This window comes from Prionailurus viverrinus, chromosome B1 (assembly GCF_022837055.1).
Source record: "Prionailurus viverrinus isolate Anna chromosome B1, UM_Priviv_1.0, whole genome shotgun sequence".
Taxonomy (NCBI): Eukaryota; Metazoa; Chordata; class Mammalia; order Carnivora; family Felidae; genus Prionailurus; species Prionailurus viverrinus.
Window position 1 is genome coordinate 59,103,366 of NC_062564.1, and position 22,629 is coordinate 59,125,994.

Consider the following 22,629-nt stretch of genomic DNA (forward strand, 5'->3'; position numbering starts at 1 on the left):
TCATAAAAGAAACCTTATATTCAGAAGACTTGGAATTACAGAGTATAATTTTTGAACATCATGGAATCAAACTAGAAATCTATAATAGAAAGAGGACAAGAAAATATACAAACAATTGAAAATTAAAACACTTCTAACTAATATGGTACCAAATAGGAAATATAAAACTTAAAAATACATAGAACCAGGGGCACCTGAGAGGTTTAGCTGGTTAAGTGTCTGACTTTTGATTTTGCCTCAAGTCACAGTCTCATGGTTTTGTGAGTTTGAGCCCCATGTTGCTGAGCCTGCTTGGGATCCTCTCTCTCCTTCTCTGCCCTTCTGTACTCATGCTTGCTCATATTCTCCCTCTGTTTCTCAAAATAAATAAATAAACTTAAAAAAAATTTATAGAACTGAATGAAAATAGACATACAACATATTAACATTTGTGAGATGCAACTAAAGCACATATATTTGTATTTATTCCTATAAAGGAAATTTATAGTACTAGATGCTTATAAATTGGAAAAGAAAAAGGTCTCAAATCAGCACTCTAAGTTCCTATCTCAATACTAAAAAAAAAAAAAAAAAAAAAAAGAAAAAGAAAAAGAAGAAGAGCAAAATAGACCCAAAGCAAACAGAATGAGGGAAATCATTAAAGTAGAAATCAATGAAATTGAAAAAGGGAAAACTATTGAGAAAGTTAATGAAGTGAAAAGCTGGTTCTTAGAAAATAATGAATGAAATTGATAATCTCTAGATTGACAAGAATAAAAAGAATAACACAAATCACGAGTGTCAGGAATGAAACAAGGGATATCACTACAGATCTTATAGTGAGTAAAAAGATAATAAGCAACTTAACACTCATAAATTCAACAACTTTTAAAAATGGAATTTGTGATTTAAAAGCTGTCAAAAAAAGAAATCTCTAGGCCTGGATTGTTTCACTGGAGAATTTTACCAAACATTCAAAGAATTAACATCAGTTTGATACAATGATACAATCTCTTGCAGGAATTAGTAACAAGGAATATTTCCCAACTCATTTTGAGGCCTGTAGTACCTTGATACTCAAGCTAGAAAAGCACAAAAGAAGAAAAGTACAGACTAATGTATCTCATGAACCTAGATGGAAAACAAAATTTTAGGAAATCTAACCCAACCATGACCAAATGGAATTTAGTCTTGTTTCAGTATTAGAAAATGAGTGTGATCTACCATATCAATAGGTTAAAGAAGAAAAATAATATAATCATATCAATTGGTGCAGAAAGTCTTTTGACTAAGTTCAACATGCACAATAAGAAATATCAGTATACTAGAAATAGAGGGGAACATCCTCAGCTCCAAAAAATCTACATCTAACTTCATATGGGATAGAAGACTAAATGCTCTCCCTCTACAGTTGGAAAAAAGGGAAGAATGTTTGCTCTCACCAGTCTAATCAACATAGTACGGGATGTTCCAGTTACTGCAGTAAGGCAAGAAAAAGAAAAGGTATACAGATTTGAAAAGAAGGAAGGAGTAAAATGATTGCTATTTCCAGTTGACATGATTAATTTGCTTAGAAAATCCCAAGGACTCTACAAAAACTCTCCTCAAACTAAAAAAAATGAGTTCATTATAGTTAACAGGATACAAGATTCAATACGTAAAAATCAACTGAATTTTTTCCAATGTTTATTTATTGAAAGAGAGCAGGGGAGGAGCAGAGAGAGGGAGAGAGAATCCTAAACAAGCTCTGCACTATCAGCATGGAGCCCAATGCAGGGCTCGATCCCACAAACTGTGAGACCATGACCTGAACTGAAACTGAAACAGAAACTGAAACTGAGCCACCCAGGTGCCCCTCAACTGAAGTTTTTTAAAGTTTATTTTTTTTGAGAGAGAGAGAGAGAGAGAGAGAGAGAGAGAGAGAGAGATCACAAGCAGGGGAGGGGAAGAGACAGGGAGAGAGAATCCCAAGCAGTCTCCGTGCCATCAGTGTAGAGCTGAACATGGGGCTTGAACTGAGAGATCATGACCTGAGCCAAGGTCAAGAGTCGGATCAAGAATTGGATGCTTAACCAACTGAGCCACTGAGGTGCCCCTGAATTTCTATAAATTGACAGTGAAAAAGTGGAAACCAATACAAAAAATATAATACCATTTACAATTGCTCCATAAAAATGAAAAAAATTAATAAAATATGCAGGCTAATTTATGTGTTTAAAATGACAAAATGTTGTTGAAATTAAAGAAGACCTAAATACTTGGAGAATCATACCATGTTCATGAATCGGAAGACTCAATGTAATAAAAATGGCAAGTTGTTCTAAATTGATCTATGTTTAGTGCAATTACTAGTAAAATCTCAGGAATTTTTTTTTTTTTTATAGATGTAGACAGACTTGTTTTAAAATGTGTATGGAGGGGCGCCTGGGTGGCGCAGTCGGTTAAGCGTCCGACTTCAACCAGGTCACGATCTCGCGGTCCGTGAGTTCGAGCCCCGCGTCAGGCTCTGGGCTGATGGCTCAGAGCCTGGAGCCTGTTTCCGATTCTGTGTCTGCCTCTCTCTCTGCCCCTCCCCCGTTCATGCTCTGTCTCTCTCTGTCCCAAAAATAAATAAACATTGAAAAAAAAAATTTAAAAAAAAAATGTGTATGGAAAGGGGCATTTGGGTGGCTCAGTCAGTTAAGCATCTGATTTTGGCTCAGGTTGTGATCTCCCAGCTCGTGAGTTCAGCCCCGCCTCAGCCTCTGTGCTGACAGCTAAGAACCTGGAGCCTGCTTCAGATTCTGTGTCTCCCTCTCTTCTGCCCCTCACCCACTCACACTCTACATCTCTCTCCTTCAAAAATAAATAAACATTAAACAAATTGTTTTAATAAAAAAATTAAAAAAATAAAATGTATATGGAAAGAAAAGGATCTTAAAACAGCCAAAATAGTTTTTTGTTCGTTTTATCTAAGTGATTTCTACACCCAACATGGTGCTTGAACTTATGACCCTGAGATCAGGAGTCACATGCTCTTCCCAATGAAGCAGTCAGGCACCCCAAAATAGCCAAAACAGTTTTGAGAAGAATTAAGTGGGAAGAAATACTCTTCCATTTATTAAGGCTTACTTACAGGGGCTCCTGGCTGGCTCAGTTGGTTGAGCAGCGGCTCTTGATTTCAGCTTATGTCATGATCTAGAGGTTTGTGAGTTTGAGTCCCCCGCTTTGGACTCCACACTGCCGGTGTGGATTCTCTCTCTCTGCCCCTCCCCTGCTCATACGTGTGCTCTTTCTCAAAAAAAAAAAAAAAAAAAAAAAAAAAAACCTTAAAAAAAAAAAAGGCATACTGGGGCACCTGGGTGGCGCAGTCAGTTAAGCATCGGGCTTCGGCTTAGGTCATGATCTCACTGTTTGTGAGTTGGAGCCCTGCACAGGATTTGTGCTGACAGCTTGGAGCCTGGAGCCCGCTTCAGATTCTGTGTCTCCCTCTCTGTACTCCTCCCCTGCTCATGCTTATGCTTGCTCTCTCTCTCTGTCTCTTGCTCTCTCAAAAATAAACAAACATTAAAAAATTTTTTTTTAAAAAAAGGCTTAACTTACAGCTATGGGAATCAAAACAGTATAGTACTAGTGGAGGGATAGACACATAGGTAGATTCATGGAATGGTATGGAGAACACCCTAATAGACCCATACAAATATGCCCAACTGATTCTTGAAAATGAAGCAAAAGCAATTCATGGAGGAGGGTTTGCCTTTTTAGTATTAGTGCTGGAGAAATTGGACTTCCACCCATAGGCAAAAAATGAACCTTGACCTAAACCTCACCTCTTATTAAAAGAGACCGTGGACTCTAAGGGAAAACATACAATTATAAAGCTTTTAGAAGAAGGAGAAAATTTCAGACCTCAGACTAGACAAAGAATTCTTAGACTTGGCATCAAAAGCACAGTCCATAAAAAGAAAACTTGATAAACTGGACTTCATCAGAATTAAAAACTTTGGTTCTGCAAAAGACCTTGTTGAGAGGAAGAAAATACAAATTACAGATTGGGAGAAAATATGTGTAAACCCCATATTCAACAAAGGACTTGTATCTAGAACACATGAAGAATCACCAAAACTCAACATTAAAAAACACAGAGTATCCAATTAGAAAACATGCAAAAGAGTAGCCAAAGATTTCATTGAAGAGAGTATACAGATAGCATATAAACTGTTGAAAGACAGTTCATCATCATTAGCTATGTGAGAAATGCAAATTAAAACCACATTAATGTATCACTACCCACCTATCAGAATGACTAAAATTAAAAGGTGATAAAAACCAGGGTCGCCTAGGTGGCTCAGTCAGTTGAGCATCTGACTTCGTCTCTGGGCATGATCTCATGGCTCGTAAGTTTGAGCCCCACGTCAGGCTCTGTACTGACAGCTCAGAGCCTGAAGCCTGCTTCAGATTCTGTCTCTGTCTCTCTCCTTCTCCCTTCCCTTGCTCCTACACTATCTCTCTCTCACCCCTTCTCTCTCAAATATAAATAAATATTTTTTTTAAAAAGTGGTCAAAACCAAATGCTGGTGATGATGTGGAGAAACTGGATCAATCATTCCTAGTAAGAACTTAAAGCCACTCTGCAAAATAGCTTGGTAGTGCCCTCTAAAACTAAAAATGGATTTACCATACCAAGAACAAGTAATTCTATTCTTGCATGTATGTCCCAGAGAAAAGAACATATTTTCACTCAGAAACTTGTACATGAATGTTCTCAGCAACTTTAACTCCTAATAGTCCAAAACTTGAAACTACCTAAATGTCCTTCAGTGGGTGAATGAATGAACAAATTATCGTATATTCATACTGTCGAATTCTACTTAGCAGTAAAATGTAACAAACTATTGATTTATGCATCCAATATCTTGAATGGACTGCAAGAAAATAATACTGTTATAAACAGTGAATCTCCAACAGATATGTACTGTATGATTCTAATATGTAAATTTTCTTTGTATTAGTTAATGGGTGTTAGGTATGGGAATAGTGAATGTGTCTGTGAAGTGTTAAAGTAATGGTACAATTGAGTATCTTGATTATGGTGATGATTACATAAATCTATATGTATAATAAAATTACATTGACACAGATACACAATTATGCATGTATAACTACTGAAATCAATTTCCTGGCTTTGATAGTGTACTGTCCTTATCAAGATGATAAAATTGGGAGAGGCTGGATGAAGGGTCCATGAAAGCTCCCTGTATATTTTACCTTTCTGTGAATCTATAATATTTCAAAGTAAAATGTTAAAAAAAATTGCTTCAAAGTAACTCAGGTTTTTTTACTTAAAGTTCTTAAATACCATGAAAGGAAGATAAGAGTCTATAGCAGTACTCAGTTCTCCACCCACTCTCCTGTAACTCTGTAGATACTTCATTCATCTTTTCAGAGTTCACTTCACATATTTGCCCAGCCCTGCCTATTTCTTGTTTTCTTTCACCTTCCTAGTCTCTTACTTCTATCTCAAAAGCTCAAGTATCTGATAAGCTAATGCCAAGATTGCTTGGAAGAGGGGCAGTAGTCTTTTGTCAGACTGGAAGAGGAGAAAGAGCACATTCATATAATAATACTTTTTGTTCTAGTACATGCACAGAGTCGGCAGTATTATTATGTCCGAGCTTACAGCAAGTAATTTTGGTGAAGGTCAGCAATGGTAGGTGACATTCACAAATGTGTGAACTGACAGAATTTGGAGTCTACCATAGTCCATGTTCTTAACCATCAGAGTATACTGCCTGTCCACCATTATATTGAGACTGCCTGTCCTCCATTATATTGTATTATAATACACTGATGAGTACTGCTGCAGAAGGTATATATAAAAATGGCATGGCACATCACACCTAATTGACTGGAAGAGGTATGAGCAAGGCTTTCCATGGGTGAGATGTTTGATTTGCATTTTGGAAGAGGAGTAGAGTTAGACATTTTAAGAAGATGAGTGAGGCATAGTCTGCAAACCACAAATAGTTGTCGTGGCTAGAATGTAGGCTTTACGATTAGGCCATGGCAGAGATGAGAATAGATATGGTTAGGCCACAAACAGCCTTATCTGTTATGCATCAGAACAGAATGTGGATTATATTATGAAGATAATGGGAATCATTGAAAGATTTAGGTGGGCTTTGATGTGAAAGAGACTGTTAAAAATTTACTCTGCAGTGTAGCGAGTAGACTGGTGTATAGAATAGACTAAGAGGCATACTGATAAATTAGAAAGGTCTTGGAAATCCAGGAGTCAAGAGGAAAGAGCATGAGCTAAGGCAGAAACTAAGGGAATAATTAGAGAATTAGGAGGAGGTAGATTGGTAATTTGACAGTCATTTGTATTTGGCAGAGAAGAGAAAGAAGTAATGATAACTCCCATCTCACTGACTTGGGTGGTTGACTGTGATCAGTAACTGAAGTGGGAATAAGATCATATAGTAAAAAGAATGATGAGGTCAGGTTTGTAAATTGTTTGAAGTAGCTTTGCTACATGAAGAGTGGAGTTGTCCAGACGTCAGTTCAAGTCATTCAAGAGAAGAGGGCTGCAAGGTTGATTTAGATTTGGGAATTGGCAGCATATGTTACAGCCTGGGAATGAGTAGAAAAGAAGGAGCAGAGAATGCGTCTTGACAAAATATTGACATTAGTGAGGAGCCAAGGAAAAGAAGAGCCTGTGAAAAATAGTGAAGATTGATTAGAAGAACCCAAGAGAGAGTGCTAATATAAATATGAAAGAGAAGAGAGTTTTTTTTTTTTAATGTGTGATTTAGAGAACAGTATTTGGTGGTGTATTATGAATATTCCGTAGTCAGTTAATAATGTTTTTAAGTATATTGAATATGAGGAGAGACTCAGAATATTAAAATTAATATGCTAATTAATATTAAGATAAAATCAGAAAAACTATAGTAAGATTCAAGTGTTATAAAGATAAGATGCTTAAGTATTTGTACATGTGCACAGAAATTTGGAAGGGAATAACAGACTTTAGGTGTTTCAGATGGTAGAACTGTGATTTATATTTTATAAGTTTTCTACAGCGAACATATATGTTTTTATGAGACAAAAAATACTTCTGTGGATTCAAACTAATTTCCAGTGGAAATGTTAATTGCAAAATTTGCTCAAAAGAGTCCATTTGAAATGTTAACTAGGAAGTCAGTGGTAAGCCTAGAAAATTTTCAGAGTCATGGTGGGATTGGAAACCAGATTGCAGTGTGTTAAAAAGTAAATAGGAAAAAAAAAGTAAGTAGGAAGCAGGAAAATAGAAGTCATGAATGGTCATGTATGTAGAAAGTATGCTTTCAGCAAGCTGATAAAAAGACATTAGATAGGGAAGTGAGACACTGAGGATTTTTTTTTTAAGGAAAAATCTTATAGCGTGGTTGTGTGCTGAAGGAAGAGAACATGGATAGTTTGGCAATCTGATACTTTTTTAAAGGATACTAATAATTTCTGATAACATAATTCCATGTTTATGATAAACTATGTTTAAAAATGATGTCAGTTTGTGATTGAGTATAATCATTTGCAGTATAGTAATAGGACATTCCTGAGTATAGAGTTTGAGTTCAAATATTTAATAGTATGTAAATACTATATATTTAGTATGTAAACAAATTTGTAGAAATGATTGGACTTTTACAGAACAAAACTTTGATTTGGGGTTTAGCTAACCTCCAAAGTAGTTTTAAAAACCTGATCACTTAAATGGCTAATAAAAACATACCTGATCTCTGTTTTGAATAATTATGTTTGGGGTTTAATTGATTCCTTCAATGTTCTCACTGAATGTATTGGTTAAATCGATAGAGGAAAATGCCAGGGTTTATCTAAGTTTATCAGCTAGAAATGATCAGTATTTGCCAAAAGAAATAAAGTGGCACCTGGATATTCCTAGGTAAGATGCTGATGTAGCCTTAGTCATTCTTTAAACTTAGTACATTAAATGATGAACAGGGAATCCTGCAAAACCTGGCAGCTATGTATGGAGGCAGGTCCAGCTCTTCAAGAGGAGGGAAGCCAAGAAACAAAGAGGAAGAGGTATGCTTCCTGCATGTTCGCTACCTCCGTCACATAGCCATTTTTGAGTTTATTGCCTTCCTTTCTTGCATGGTTTAAATTCTTAACAATTATTTAAGGATTTTGTAGGTCTAGAGGGACCTGTTAATATAATTTGACTGACCTGCTGTGTCATAATTTTGTCCCATAACTGATATTCAGTATTCTGAGTTCAATTTCTTTTCTTTTGATAAAATTAAAAATTTATAATGTATTTCTTTTCAGAAATAAGTTGATCTAAATTAAACACTTGAAAGCTAATATTACATTTCCATTAACCAGATTTCAAAACTTTTATTTCTTGTATTCAGATTAACACTTTTCTTTAAATTACAAAAAAATTTTTAGCAATAAAAATGTTTATTTTTTTTTAAATTAAAATATTGTGTGTTCTTTTTCTCTCCTTGTAGGTTTATCTGGCAAGACTGAGACAAATAAGACTGCAGAATTTCAATGAGCGCCAGCAGATTAGAGCCAAACTTCGTGGTGAAAAGGCAGGTTGAAAAATAACTTTTTAAAAAGTAATTGAATGGGAAAAAAAAGTAATTGAATGACATTATAATAGAGGAAGATTAAAAATGCTATGACACTAACACAAAGTCTGATGAAGAGAGTGAAAGTCAAAGATCAGAAAACTATACATAGAGAAAAAATAAATTTTATATGTTGGATTTACAATCGATAAGACCATTTGTTCCAGAGGAATTCTGAGAGGAAAACATAGGTAGTACCCATGGACATTTTATATCATTCTATTTTTGTCTTTTTTTTCCCATTCATTGTCCATAAGAGTTGATAGTTGTAGAGAGTTCACTTACAGCTGTGAGAGAAAATTAATAGTGTTGAACAATTTACCATTTTATATTTTTAGGTATTAGTCTGTTCATATTATCTTCTGAGCTCTGCCCTCAATTTGAGGCTCTGTCCTAAGTGGTTTGCTTATCTACTTGCTTTGTAGAAAGAAGCTGATTGTTCTGAAGGACAAGAAGGAAGTGAGGAGGCTGACGTGAGGCGTAAAAAAGTTGAAGCACTTAAGGTATAGACTAGAAATAAACAGACTTTCTTTGAGAAAATTGGAACCTGGGGTAGACAATTGTGTTAAATCTTGAATAGTTATTCTCTTGCCTTAATTTTACATTCCTATTTATCCCTCACTCTTTGGTTTCTGAAAAATAGTGTCGTCTTCTCTTCATATCTTATATTTATGGAGAACAATTTGATGAAATCATAGCATAAGTGTATGAAGCTATTACACAAGTAACCTTAAAAAGAATAAATGATAACCTTAAAAATGAAAAATATAGGGGCGCCTGGGTGGCGCAGTCTGTTAAGCGTCCGACTTCAGCCAGGTCACGATCTCGCGGTCTGTGAGTTCGAGCCCCGCGTCGGGCTCTGGGCTGATGGCTCAGAGCCTGGAGCCTGTTTCCGACTCTGTGTCTCCCTCTCTCTCTGCCCCTCCCCAGTTCATGCTCTGTCTCTCTCTGTCCCAAAAATAAATAAACGTTGAAAAAAAAAATAATATTAAAAAAAAAAATGAAAAATATAATTGTCCATTTCTCTGAAGATAAATACAGTCTGTACATAATAACCATAGTTTAAAACTTTTACATTTGTATTTCCATTAGAATGTGCCTGCATTTATTTTCATTGAGCTGCTGTGTGTTGAGCCCTGGTTTAGGTGCTGGGGATATAAAGTGAGCTTATATTTTTACTCTGGAAATTCTCCCTCCCACCAAACTTTTCTTTTTTGGCTAATAAGTATCTTTATAGACTTGGTGGGGGGAAACAAAAACAAAAACCTATGCCCTTCTTTCTGGTAATTAACTTTGTTGATTGGTTTTATTTTCAGGCCCAAGCAAGTGCACGTGCTGCTGTACTAAAAGAACAATTAGAACGAAAGAGAAAGGAAGCATATGAGAGAGAAAAGAAAGTATGGGAAGAGCATGTAAGATTTAACTCATATTCTTGATCCTACTCATGTTAATGTTCTTATATCTCTTACTGGATAGTATATCACCATTGTAACTTGGTAATTCTATTTTTTCCCGTTTTTTATTCTCATTCGTTCTCTCTCTCTTCTCTCCTCCCCCACTTTCCCTCACTATTGCTCTCTCATATTTATGGATGATCAGTATGGAAGTTATTTTGGGATTTGATTTGTGGTAAAAACCCAATTTACTTATTCATTTTAGTTTTTATTATTGCTAAGTACCTAATCAAAGACCCAGCATCATTTAATGGCTACACTTTCCTTCTGCCACTGATTTATAAAGCTACTTTTATATATTAATATAAATACCTATATATATTAAATTCTTATATATGCTAGAGAATGAATCTATAGTATACATGCATCAGGCTCTCTCTTCTGCTCCATTACTCTGTCTGCCAGCACCTCATTGTATTAATAATTATGGATTTAAAATATATTTAAATTTCTGATAGAGTTCTTTCCTCATTTCCTTTTTTACTCTTCTTTTTACAGTGTTTGCCTTAGTTATGTGCTCTCTTTTTCCTTACCAGACACATTTTTGGGTAATTTTTGTTCTTTTTTCTTTCTTTTTAAATTCTATTGGAATTTTTATCAATATTACATTTTCTAAATTTTTATTTTTAATTTTTTAAAATTTGCATCCAAGTTAGTTAGCATATAGTGCAACAATGATTTCAGGAGTAGATTCCTTAGTGCCCCTTGCCCATTTAGCCCATCCCCCCTCCCACAATCCCACCAGTAACCCTCAGTTTGTTCTCCATATTTATGAGTCTCTTCTGTTTTGTCCCCCTCCCTGTTTTTATATTATTTTTGTTTTCCTTCCCTTATGTTCATCTGTTTTGTCTCTTAAAGTCCTCATTTGAGTGAAGTCATATGATTTTTGTCTTTCTCTGAGTAATTTCACTTAGCATAATACCCTCCAGTTCCATCCACGTAGTTGCAAATGGCAAGATTTCATTCTTTTTGATTGCCGAGTAATACTCTATTGTGTATGTATATATATACACACACACACACACACACACACACACACACATACATACATACCACATCTTCTTTACCATTCATCCATCGATGGACATTTGGGCTCTTTCCATACTTTGGCTATTGTTGATAGTGCTGCTGTAAACATGGGGGTGCATGTGTCCCTTCGAAACAGCACACCTGTATCCCTTGGATAAATACCTAGTAGTGCAATTGCTGGGTCGTAGGGTAGTTCTATTTTTAGTTTTTTTGAGGAACCTCCATACTGTGTTCCAGAGTGGCTGCACCAGCTTGCATTCCCATTTATCAATATTACCTTAAACCTACAAATTAACTTATCCTGGGACATCTACATTTACTCATTTTCTACATTTACTCATTTTCTTCTTTTATATCTCTTACACGATTTTGATCATTTTAAGCTCAAACTTGTTACATTTCTTGTAAAGGTGATTTCTTGATAGTACATAATCCTAAATTTCTGTTTTACAGGGTTTTATTTTTTTTCTAATATTGCTGATATTTGGAGAAATCATTGGTTTTTGCTATAGAATGAGTTTACCTGTTCCGCCAATTCTCAGTTAGTTTTCTGGGTTTTTAGTATGCAGCTGTGTCATTTGCAGGTAGTCATGATATATACATCATAACAATTATTCCTACATTTTATTATTTTTTTTAATGTCTGTTTTTGAGAGAGAGAGAGGGACAAAGCACGCACATGTGCATGATTGGGGGAGGGGCAGAGAGAGGGAGACACAGAATTCAAAGCAGGCTCCAGGCTCTGAGCTGTCAGTACAGAGCCCAATGCCAGTCTCAAACTCACGAACCGCAAGATCATGACCTGAGCCAAAGTTGGATGCTTAACTGACTGAGCCATCCACGTGCCCCTTACAGTGTATTGTATGCCATGCACATTATAAGCACTGCACATGTTTTGCTTTGCTTAATCTTTACAACTTTCTGAAGCAGATGTAGAAAGGATAAAACAATTAGATGAGGTCATAATTCCAGTAAGTATGGAACAGGGATTTGAACCTGGGTCTGCCCAGTGTTAAGTCATTATTCTTATGCACTACACCTTAATTTCCCCTGCTTTCTTTAAGTTGTACCTTATATTATTATTTACTTTAATTAAATTGACCAGATCTTCTAGGACAACATTAAATAACAATGTGGATAATATTTTGTTCCTGTTTTTAATGGAAATAGTTTAATCATTTCTCTGTTATGTGTGGAAAAATAATAAGGAATATAATTGTATCTCTAGGTTGTACAGTTTTTATCAGAAATGTGTTTTAAAAATCCACCAGTCAGGAAATCTTATCTTATTCCCCCTTTTTTTCCCTGACTATAGACATAGCCTGGACAAGGCTTGAGTGTGAAACAGTAACTGTGGTAATATATTCCATCTTCCTCAAGAGTATCCAGTAATTATCTCCTGGACCATTGACAAAATTTACCTGGCTTTAGATTGCAGTGCTTTTTAAATGTTTTATGTCTGGTGTTCCTTAATTCCCTCTTTTCTTTCCTTTATTATAGATAAAGAATTAATAGGGCAAGAGTATGAAATAATTACCATGCTAACTTATTGGCAGCCAAATTTGTCAGAAGTAGAAATAACTCATCTTCATAGTCAGAGCCAATGATTTCTTCTATTGCCCAAATCTCTTTCAAGCTTACCCTCATCTGGAAAATAGTACGAGCCTACTTTTGGTGACATACATATATAGCAATTGGGAACAATCTGCTTTTCTTCTCTTGGGTTTGTATCTTCAACACAAGGAACAGGGACGTTTCATCCTGTGCTGATTTGCACAGTAGGGCAGAGATTATATCAAGATGAATTGGTATGAAACTCCCTGTGTGTTCTTTTTTCAGTCAGCTTTCTTCATGATACACCTGCTGCTATCATCCTTGTGTTCAGCTACGATACCACAGTTGCAATTGACCTTAAGAGTTTTTAGTTTAGTCTTTAATAGTCTATTCTAGCAGTCTACATAGCACCCGAAGGTGATTGGCATAGTAATATATCCATTAAATATGATAAGCTTATGCTTAGTGCAAATCAGCCTTATTTTTAAAATGTGATCCATTATGCAAAATTACATAGGGGCATCAGAGTATTTTATAATAGCAGTCTGCATGGCTTCGATTATGTGATTTCCCTTTAGTCTTAGAGATGAGTCAGCTACTCCATATCCACTGCTGTCAGTATGCATGCATAGGCCTATCTTGGCAGCAGGCTTATATAGCCACCTGCCACTGTACCAACTATGTATAACCTTGTGTTTTTCCCCCAAGGTAAAGTGTCTTAACTCATGTTGTGATTCCATGTGGGATATACAAGTAGTACATTTATCAATGGGAAATGTTTCTTTTTCTCCCAGTCATGTAGGGACTGCTCATTTTAGTGATTCAGAATATTATACTTCCAACAGCTCAAGTTAGTATATCTCAGAGAAAACATAGCATGAGCTTTGTGATTACATTTCTTTCCTGAAATCTGCTTTTGGTGGGCTGAAAACGGCCCACAAACACCTTTAAAATGTGGTCTTGGGGCATCTGGGTGGCTCAGTCGGTTAAGTGTCTTTGATTTCAGCTCAGGTCATGATCTCATGTTTCGAGAGTTGAAGCCTGCATCGGGCTCTGCACAGGCACCACAGGGCCTGCTTGGGATTCTCTCTTTCCCTCTCCCTCTCTGCCCCTTCGCCACTCATGCTATCTTTGTCTCAAAACAAGTAAATTTGAAAAAATTTTAATGTAGTCTTAAGTACATCTTGTATAATGGTTTTCAAAAGCCCAGTTTCTCTTTATAGCATTATTTCTTAAATGTCCTGCTCATTCATCAAGGTCATAACCACTGTCCAAGGGTCAGTATAAATATTTGCTTGATCACTCAGCATCAGTGTATAAAATCTACCTATTGGGTTGACTGTTTCATTTATTTCTTTGCCTTCTTATTCTCATTGGTGCTCGATACTTCATTGACGTCTCTGGATTACAGTCCTACAGTTGTAAATGGAGCTGTTTTACCTTATTTTTTATCTAAATTATCATAGCAGCGTCCTCAATCTGCATATTTCTTAGCATCAATTCAGGCATCGTACCTGTGGAAGTCTGTTCTTTGATTAGGTAAGAGACTATAGTTTGCATATCATGTGTTCCTCCTGCTTTGCATTTCACTCTTTGTTGTGTATTTCATTTCTTTCATTGTCTCATTCTTTGGACCTGCCATATAGACCTATATGCCTTCTGGTGAACACACTTCCCATCTCTGCCTACCTCAGAATGTTGTTATTCTTAGTCTTGCCATACAATCTCATCCATTTAAATAGACACATCATGAGATCAATGTGGAATCATGCTCCCTGTTGGAAGTGTCCCAGACACTGAAACAGTGTTTCAGAGTGGTCTGCAGGATATGATTCAAAGAGAATCAGGATGCCTCTTAGGTTGAGAGCCCCTATTTCAAAGCTGCTCCTCTGATGACCTTCCTAGCATTAAGCTAACTTTCCCTAAGCAGAAGGAGCAGAAGTTTCACAGGTGGTAGTGGTAATGGTGGTAGAAGAGGCAGAGGGAGGGGAGCAGGGAGCATCTCTGGAAGCATGTTAGGTTTTATATGTTAACAAGTACATTTTACAAATTATGTCCAACAGTGATTCAGCTTTGAGCTCTACATTCTCATATAATGCTTTTATTACTAGGCAGCTGTATAATAGCATAGTTCTGTTTCCACAGATAACCAACTGGAGCCAGGTTTCTCTACTTCCAGAAGGCTGATTAGACCTCATAAACCCATCCAACACACTTTCAGTAGCATTCATATAAATAAAATACAGTCTCAGAAAACCCAAAGAGTCCTTGTTCTTTTAAGGCATGTAAACCAGTACAGATACCCAGTTTTTTCTCTGTATTTTGTTTTTTTTTAAAAAAATTTTTTTTTCAACGTTTATTTATTTTTGGGACAGAGAGAGACAGAGCATGAACGGGGGAGGGGCAGAGAGAGAGGGAGACACAGAATCGGAAACAGGCTCCAGGCTCCGAGCCATCAGCCCAGAGCCCGACGCGGGGCTTGAACTCACGGACCGCGAGATCGTGACCTGGCTGAAGTCGGACGCTTAACCGACTGCGCCACCCAGGCGCCCCTGTATTTTGTTTTTTAATGGTAGATCTGTCTTAGTTCTAAAGTGTACACAAATGACAGCTTTTATGATTCTATTAATGATAGAGAATACTAGTTTCTAGTATTGTACAACTTTGTATTTCCTCAGGTTCTTTCAGAAGTATTTTTATGGTGGCAGCATTAAACTGTGGTAGTGAGTCTGACTTTTGAGGTCCAATAGGCAAGCAACCCATTTTCATTTGGGGGAATTATTTTATTGTTTGCTGTTTCAGTAAGACTGTCAAACAAGGTATTCTGGCTTCTTCTAGCTGAAGGATAGGCAGGTCATCGAATGTAGATCAGTTGAATTATCTCCCAGAGCTTGAAGCTTGAGCAGAATATCACAGGATTTGAAGTTTACTTAATCCAATAAGAGAACCTGATGAAACAATGAATTCATTTCTGCAACCTAGATCCATGCAGCTACTCTGGTTCCTGTTCTTTTTAGAGCTTCCCTTTGCTTTTATAATCTTACTTACCATTCTGTTCTCTTTTCTCCTTTCCCCTACCCACCTCCTCCTTTCCCCCAGAATTAGTTTCTGTTGCTTTCAACCAAAGAACTGTGATTCACCTTGTAAAATGCTAGCATGGTATCTGGCGAATAGTAACACAAATAAATGCATTGGGAAATCTGTGGCTCATGACATTTCAGAATTATGTATGGAGGAATGTTTAAATATTGGTTTACTGAATGCATCGTTGTGTAGTGAGAAAAAAAAATGAGTCTGGGAATCCAAATACTTGGATTTTTAGTCTCAACTCTGCCAATGAATTTGCCTTCTTGGGGAGCTGACTTCTGTTTGTGGGCCTTTATTTCCTTATCTCCTAAATGAAAGGCATGATCTCTAATATTGTTCTATCTAAATTGCTTAGAAAAAGTCTTCATAATATAAGTACTTAAGTTCAGTTTAATCTCTAGAAAATGAGTTAAAGTTATTTTACCCAGTAATTATTTTAAAAGAAGTTCTAATTTAACATAATCTAGATGCAGTATGGGGACTTCATATATCTGTATTTATTTATTGACTGTTACTCTTAATGTTTGTTTTATTTATTTTGAGAGAGAGTGCAAGCAGGGATGGGCAGAGAGAGAGGGAGAGAGAGAGAGAGAGAGAATCCCAAGCAGGCTCCATGTGGTCTGCGCACAGATCAGCATAGAGTCCAGTGCAGGGCTCGAACTCACCAAACGTGACATCATGACCTGAGCCAAAATTAAGAGTCAAATGCTTAACTGACTGAGCCACCCAGGTCTCCCTATTGAGTGTTACTCTAACTCAGGAGTGGTTAACATGTTATTCACAGTTAGAATTAGCATTATTAACTTCCTGAAATGTTAATTTAGTTTGATTGCATATATGTTGATGCATTTTTCTAAAGTAAGACCAAATGACTTTCATTGGATTATCAAAGTATCTTTGATCTAACAAATGGTAAAAATCACTGCCTTAATTATTCTGATTCTTTGGTATGTAAGACCCATTTTTAAAAATTTTGTCTTTGACACATTTCATTGTAAAAATTATAATAAAACATAGGACTTTAATATGAAGAATAATTTTCATGTGTGGTAATAGGGTTTTTTCCCCCAAATAATACAGTATTGCCTTTTTCAGTCAACCATATAGACTCATATTGTGAGTGAAATACAAAAAAGATAGATTGAGTTTTTTAAGAGGAGCAGTGCATTTAATAATTAAAATTAAATGAAAAGTAGAATTAGGGAAATTCTGTCTTGGTGAGAGACTATTTTTGAGTGTGAGGAATTCCTTTTTCATTGTGTTTAGCTCTTGTGTATTTCATTTCTGTTTATGTCTTTGTTCTTTTCTTTTTTTTTTTTTTTAACGTTTATTTATTTTTGAGACAGAGAGAGACAGAGCATGAAGGGGGGAGGGGCAGAGAGAGAAGGAGACACAGAATCGGAAGCAGGCTCCAGGCTCTGAGCCATCAGCCCAGAGCCTGACGCGGGGCTCGAACTCACGACCGCAAGATCGTGACCTGAGCTGAAGTCGGACGCTTAACCGACTGCGCCACCCAGGCGCCCCTATGTCTTTGTTCTTTTCTTTGGACCTGCCATACAGTTCTATATAGCTTCTTTAAGGGTGGAGACATACTTCCTCCTGGTGGCCACATTGGAATGTTCTTATTCTTAGACATTCCTATAAATAGAGTATAGCAATACTAGCTCAGAAAAATTATTCAGATAAAAATATATTTTTAGTTCTTCAAAGGTAAGATTTTGAGAACCTAAATGTAAATTTGATAAAATTTGACCATTTATTTTCAAGCTATATAGAATTATGTATGAAATTGCTCTATAGTCAAAATATGTATGTAGTCAGGCCTTTTAATATTTTCCTAACATATGTTAAATCCTTAAATCATTCAGCATATAGAGATGAAATAGTATTTGTATTTATATGTGTTTCAAGAATAGGTAAACAGTTTCATGTGTTTATAAACCTGGCCTCACTATTTGGTAAAATTTTGCATTTTGTCATTTGGTGGCACTGCTGATTAATTTTTTAGCAAAATTAAACAGATACAATTAGCAGATATAATAGAAGCAATTTTACAGTGATAGTTAAAAACATTTTTTGGAGATATAAGCAATGTAGAAAAGTCTTGAATTTATGAACTTAGTGAGAAAATAGCTAGGAAAAATAGCTCCTAAAGCAGTTTATTTTTTTAACTTCACGATGAAACTTTCAGCTCATTGTTCTATTTCTGTTGCAGTATTTTTTTAAGTTTGGATTTTGAAAAACTGTTTAGAATGAAATATATATACTACATGTAACTGGGTGATCAATTTTAACAAAATTGTTTGGATTTTTTTTTTTAGGTTTTAATTTTTTATCTTATGTAAAACTTTGTTTTGTTTTCTTTTTAATTTTAGTGTTATTTATCATATTGGATCAACTTTCTGAATTAACTCAGTCTAGTGTTTTCTCTTTTAACAATTTAAAAATATGTTATTTTTTTTAAATCTCGGGATCTGGTTCACATTGAAAGCCTTAACATCCAGGTTATAAAAAAATATATCCATGATGTTTACTTACATAGAAGGCCCAGCTCCTGTTGTACTGATCAGTTAGTGGTGTGTGTTACCTGGGCTTATAATGACATCTCACTAGTTACTAGAATTACCTTTACATTTTTGTTAACTGATGTAGTTTTGTTACTAAGTAATTGGATGAGTTAGTAGGGCAGTCTTTTTGTCTGTATTCTTTGGTTTAGATTTCATTATGTCTGAATTTCTTTGTGTGTTTTTTAATTTCAAGTTCTTATGATCTGTTTAGTTTAGTTGACCCAGGGGAGAGGTTAGTATATATTTGGTTATGAAAAATAACCATTTACTGAAGGCTGGTGAAGATCATTATTATAAAGGTGCCAATAAGTTTGTCTTACACATTGAATCAGATATCTTAGGTAATAGACTATATACCAGTCATTAACCACATATATGGCAGCCAGACAAATTTTAATATAATACAAAACACATTTTTAATAGTAATATGTGTCATTCTCTTCATTAAAAATATATTCTCTTGATTAAAAGATGTGCTTACGTAGGTACAAAAATGAACAGTGTGAAGAGAATTTAGTAGAGATTTTCCATGTTTTAGCATAATCCCTACTGTACTGAATTTGATTATTTTTGGTCTCATACCAGTTTAACTCATAGCACTTTATCAGTAAACACTTTTGTCTCTGTTACTTTAGATTTCTCTTAAGGTTGAGATTAATACAGAAATATCTCTATTTCATATAAAAAATTTAAGAATATATTTAAGAACATTCACAATTTAAGAATAGAAAGTCAAGATAAAGGGGTTTCAATTCCCTTATGTGGCTTTTGCCATTCTTAACTAAAGATAAATCTGCTAAGTATTCCCTAGAGGTTGTAAAATTTTTCTTTGGCCACATGTCTACAGTTTTAGAGAATTATGCCAGTACCCTGTTTAAATTGTATATGAATCGTGTATATGTGCATAAGCATTAAAAAAGTATAAAAAATGAAATACAGTAAGTTGGAGCTATAGGGTATGGGTGACTTTTTAATTTTATTATGAGTTTCCTTAAGGTCTAAGCATCTGCATAGTAATTTTGGAAATAACTTTGCAATAATCTTTAAAAGCATAAATGAAAATTATGTCATAGGCTGAGAAAGGCAGTTGGTTTTATTCTTTAGCAAAATTAGTTAAATACATGTTATTTCTCCTGTTTATTTATACAATTAAATTCTCTTTCGATCATTCTTTAAAAATCTTAGGCTTTTTTGAATTTATGATGGCAACTATTTGTCTTTCAGATTTCTGCTTTTTTTAAAAACATTTTAAAAAGTTTATTTACTTATTTTTGAGAGAGAGAGAGAATGAGAGAGAATGAATATGAGTGGGGACAAGGCAGAGAGAGAAGGAATCCCAAGCAGGCTTTGCACCATCAGTGCAGAGCCTGTTGTGGGGCTCGAGCTCACAAACCATGAAATCATGATCTGAGCTGAAACCAGGAGTCAGAGGCTTAACCAACTGAGCCACACAGGCACCCCTCAGGTTTTGCTTCTTACCAACTTCTGTGTCATAAAACTTTATGCAGTGTTGGAGCACTTGGGTAGCTCAGTTGGTTAAGCATCTGACTCTTGATTTCTACTCAGGTAATGATCTCACCATTGTAAGATAGAACCCTATGATGGGCTCTGTGCTCAGCGCAGAGCCTGCTTATGACTCTCTCTCTCTCTCTCTCTCTCTGTCCCTCCCCTGATTGTGCACACATGTACATGCACACTCTCTCACGTGCACTCTCTCTGTCTCTCAAAACCAGTAAATTAAAAAAAAAAAAAACAACCTTATGCAATGCAAAAATTTTAAACTCTGATTATGCACAGATGGGCAGTTATTGTTTTTATTCTGCATTCTGGAGATTAAAAACTAGCTCTGGGCAAAGCCAGTTTCTTCATTTTGTTAGGGTCTAAAATCATAGTTTCAGTGTTTAAGCCAAATAACGTTACTTAGTAGAAACTAAATAAATGTTTGCTGAACTATAATTACTACCATTTATTAGGCACACAACTGTGCACTTTACATAAATTATCACATTTAATCCCTGCAGTAAGGAGACAATGAGTACACACCATTCCCATTTTAGTGAGAAAAAGTTTGAAGTTGAGAGAGGATTAGAAACAATGAAAAATCACAGGTCCTTAGTCAGTGAGATTTGGGGATTTGAGTGTAGAACTGTCCTACTTGAACTGTATTTTATGACCTTCTTAAACAATGAATGGCTGTTCAAACTGGCTACTCTATGAAGGTCACTCTCACCTTCTCCCCTCCCAGGAGTTAATTAGTTCCTTCTCTGGTTTTATTTTGTTTGTTTTTCTCCCAGACCATTTAGCACACATCTCTCTCATTTTATTTCTCTGTAACATACTGATAGATTTATGTGTTTCCCTTTCTTTTATAGTTTATAATCCTTGGAGAGAAATGATCAATTTTGTTTTGTTTTTGTCTTTTGTTTGAAAATTATTGCAGCTAGTTCTGGTCTACAACATACTGGGTTTTTTCCCCAACTTTCTGAGATATAGTTGCGTGACATTGTGTTAAGTATGCAATATATAATGTGATGATTTGACATAGGTATATACTATGAAATGATTACTACAATAAGGTTAGTTAACAAATCATTTCACATAGTTAACAAATCATGTCACATAGACACAAAAAACCATGTGTCTTTCAGTTTGGATATCCGTTATCTGGCACTGTGCTTGGCACTTAATACATATTTTTTAAAATATTTTTTTGTTTTGTTTATTTTGAGAGAGAGAGTGTGCACATGCACATGCACGTGAGGGAGGGGCAGAGAGAGAGTGGGGGAGAGAATCCCAAGTAGGCTCCATGCTGTCAGTGCAGAGTCCCACAATGCAGGGCTCAATCCACTGAACTGTGAGATCATGACCTGAGCTAAAATCAAGAGTTGGATGCTTAACGGACTGGGCCACCAAGGCACCCTGACACTTAATACATTTTTGAATATGTTGATTAAATTTTATAAAATATTATATATTTGTTTTCTCACAAAAATCACATCAAGTTTATTAAAATAGCAGAAATCATTTAAGTGAATTTAAACATTCACAAGATTATACAGTGGATAAATATGATATGTGATTAGAGAAGTAATTACTGATTTAAATAAATATGATAGAATTTGTACATCCAGATTAATGTGTTTCCTTCAAAATAATCATCTAGAGAAATAATATACTTCTCTAAAAATGCTGCTAGTGTTTCAGAACCAATTGGAACTTGTTTCTATTTCCTCAGAATTTGTTACCTTTTTTGAATATACCATATGGAAGGAAGACCATGGTAAAGTTTCAGAATATTTCTATGTCATCTTTCAAGATGACACCCAGATAATACCCAGCTGTGTTAGCTTTAGATTTTTAAAATTATTTATAACATCTTAAATATCAGTATACTTTTCAACAGTGCTGAACTATGGATTAGAGCAGTGTTTCTGCCCTTTTTTAATAAAGACTTAATTTTTTTAGAGTAGTTTTATGTTCACAGGAAAATTGCTAGGAAGATACATATTTCCAGTGTATCCCCTGTCCCCTCACATGTATAGCCTCTCCCATTAATCAACATCCTCCTCCAGAGTTGTACATTGTTACAATTGATAAACCTGCATTTATGTATCATCACCCAAGGTCTGTGGTTTATATTACAGTTCCCTCTTGGTACTGTACATTCTGTGGGTTTGGACAAATGTATAATGACATATAACCATCATTACAGTATCATACAGAGTATTTTCACTGCCCTAAAAGTTCTCTGTGCTCTGCCTATTCATTCCTCCTACCACTCCCCTGCGAACCTCTGGTGACCATGCATCTTTGTATTGTCTCCATGGTCTTGCCTTTTCCAGAATGTCATATGGTTGGAATCATACAGTATGTAGCCTTTCAGATTGACTTCTTTCATTTAATAATATGCATTTAAGTTTCCTCTATGACTTTGCATGGCTTGATAGTTCATTTCTTTTTAGCACTAAATAATAATCCATTATGTACCAGTTTTTTGCTTTTTTTAAAAAATCTATTTACTTACTAAAGGACATCTTGGTTGCTTCCAAGTTTTGGCAATTATGAATAAAACTGCTGTAAACATCTGTATACAGGTTTTTGTGTGGACATCTGTCTTAAACCCCTTTACCAAGGATTGTGATTATTGGGTCACATGGTAAGAGTATGTTTAGTTTTGTTGGAAATTGCCAAAGTGTTTTCCAAACCATTGTACCATTTTGAATTCCCATCAGAAATGAATGAGAACTGTTGATCCACCTCCTCAGCAGCATTTGGTGTGGTCAGTGGTTTGGATTTTAACCAATGTTGTAGATGTGTAGTGGTATCACATTATTGTTTTAA

General features: G+C 35.5%; 1 protein-coding gene across 6 annotated transcripts in view; it reads left to right on the plus strand.

Annotated features, from left to right (window-relative positions):
* NEK1 (NIMA related kinase 1) overlaps positions 1-22,629 on the plus strand; it is a 248,558-nt gene that overhangs the window by 130,710 nt on the left and 95,219 nt on the right. For 3 of the 6 annotated variants that reach the window (XM_047856749.1, XM_047856753.1, XM_047856750.1), the window contains exons 19-22: positions 7,963-8,046; positions 8,475-8,558; positions 9,023-9,100; positions 9,914-10,009. In XM_047856749.1, the coding sequence (XP_047712705.1) occupies positions 7,963-8,046; positions 8,475-8,558; positions 9,023-9,100; positions 9,914-10,009 (342 nt within the window). The remainder of the gene's footprint in view (positions 1-7,962; positions 8,047-8,474; positions 8,559-9,022; positions 9,101-9,913; positions 10,010-22,629) is intronic. The other 3 variants (XM_047856751.1, XM_047856752.1, XM_047856754.1) reach the window with 1 other exon arrangement.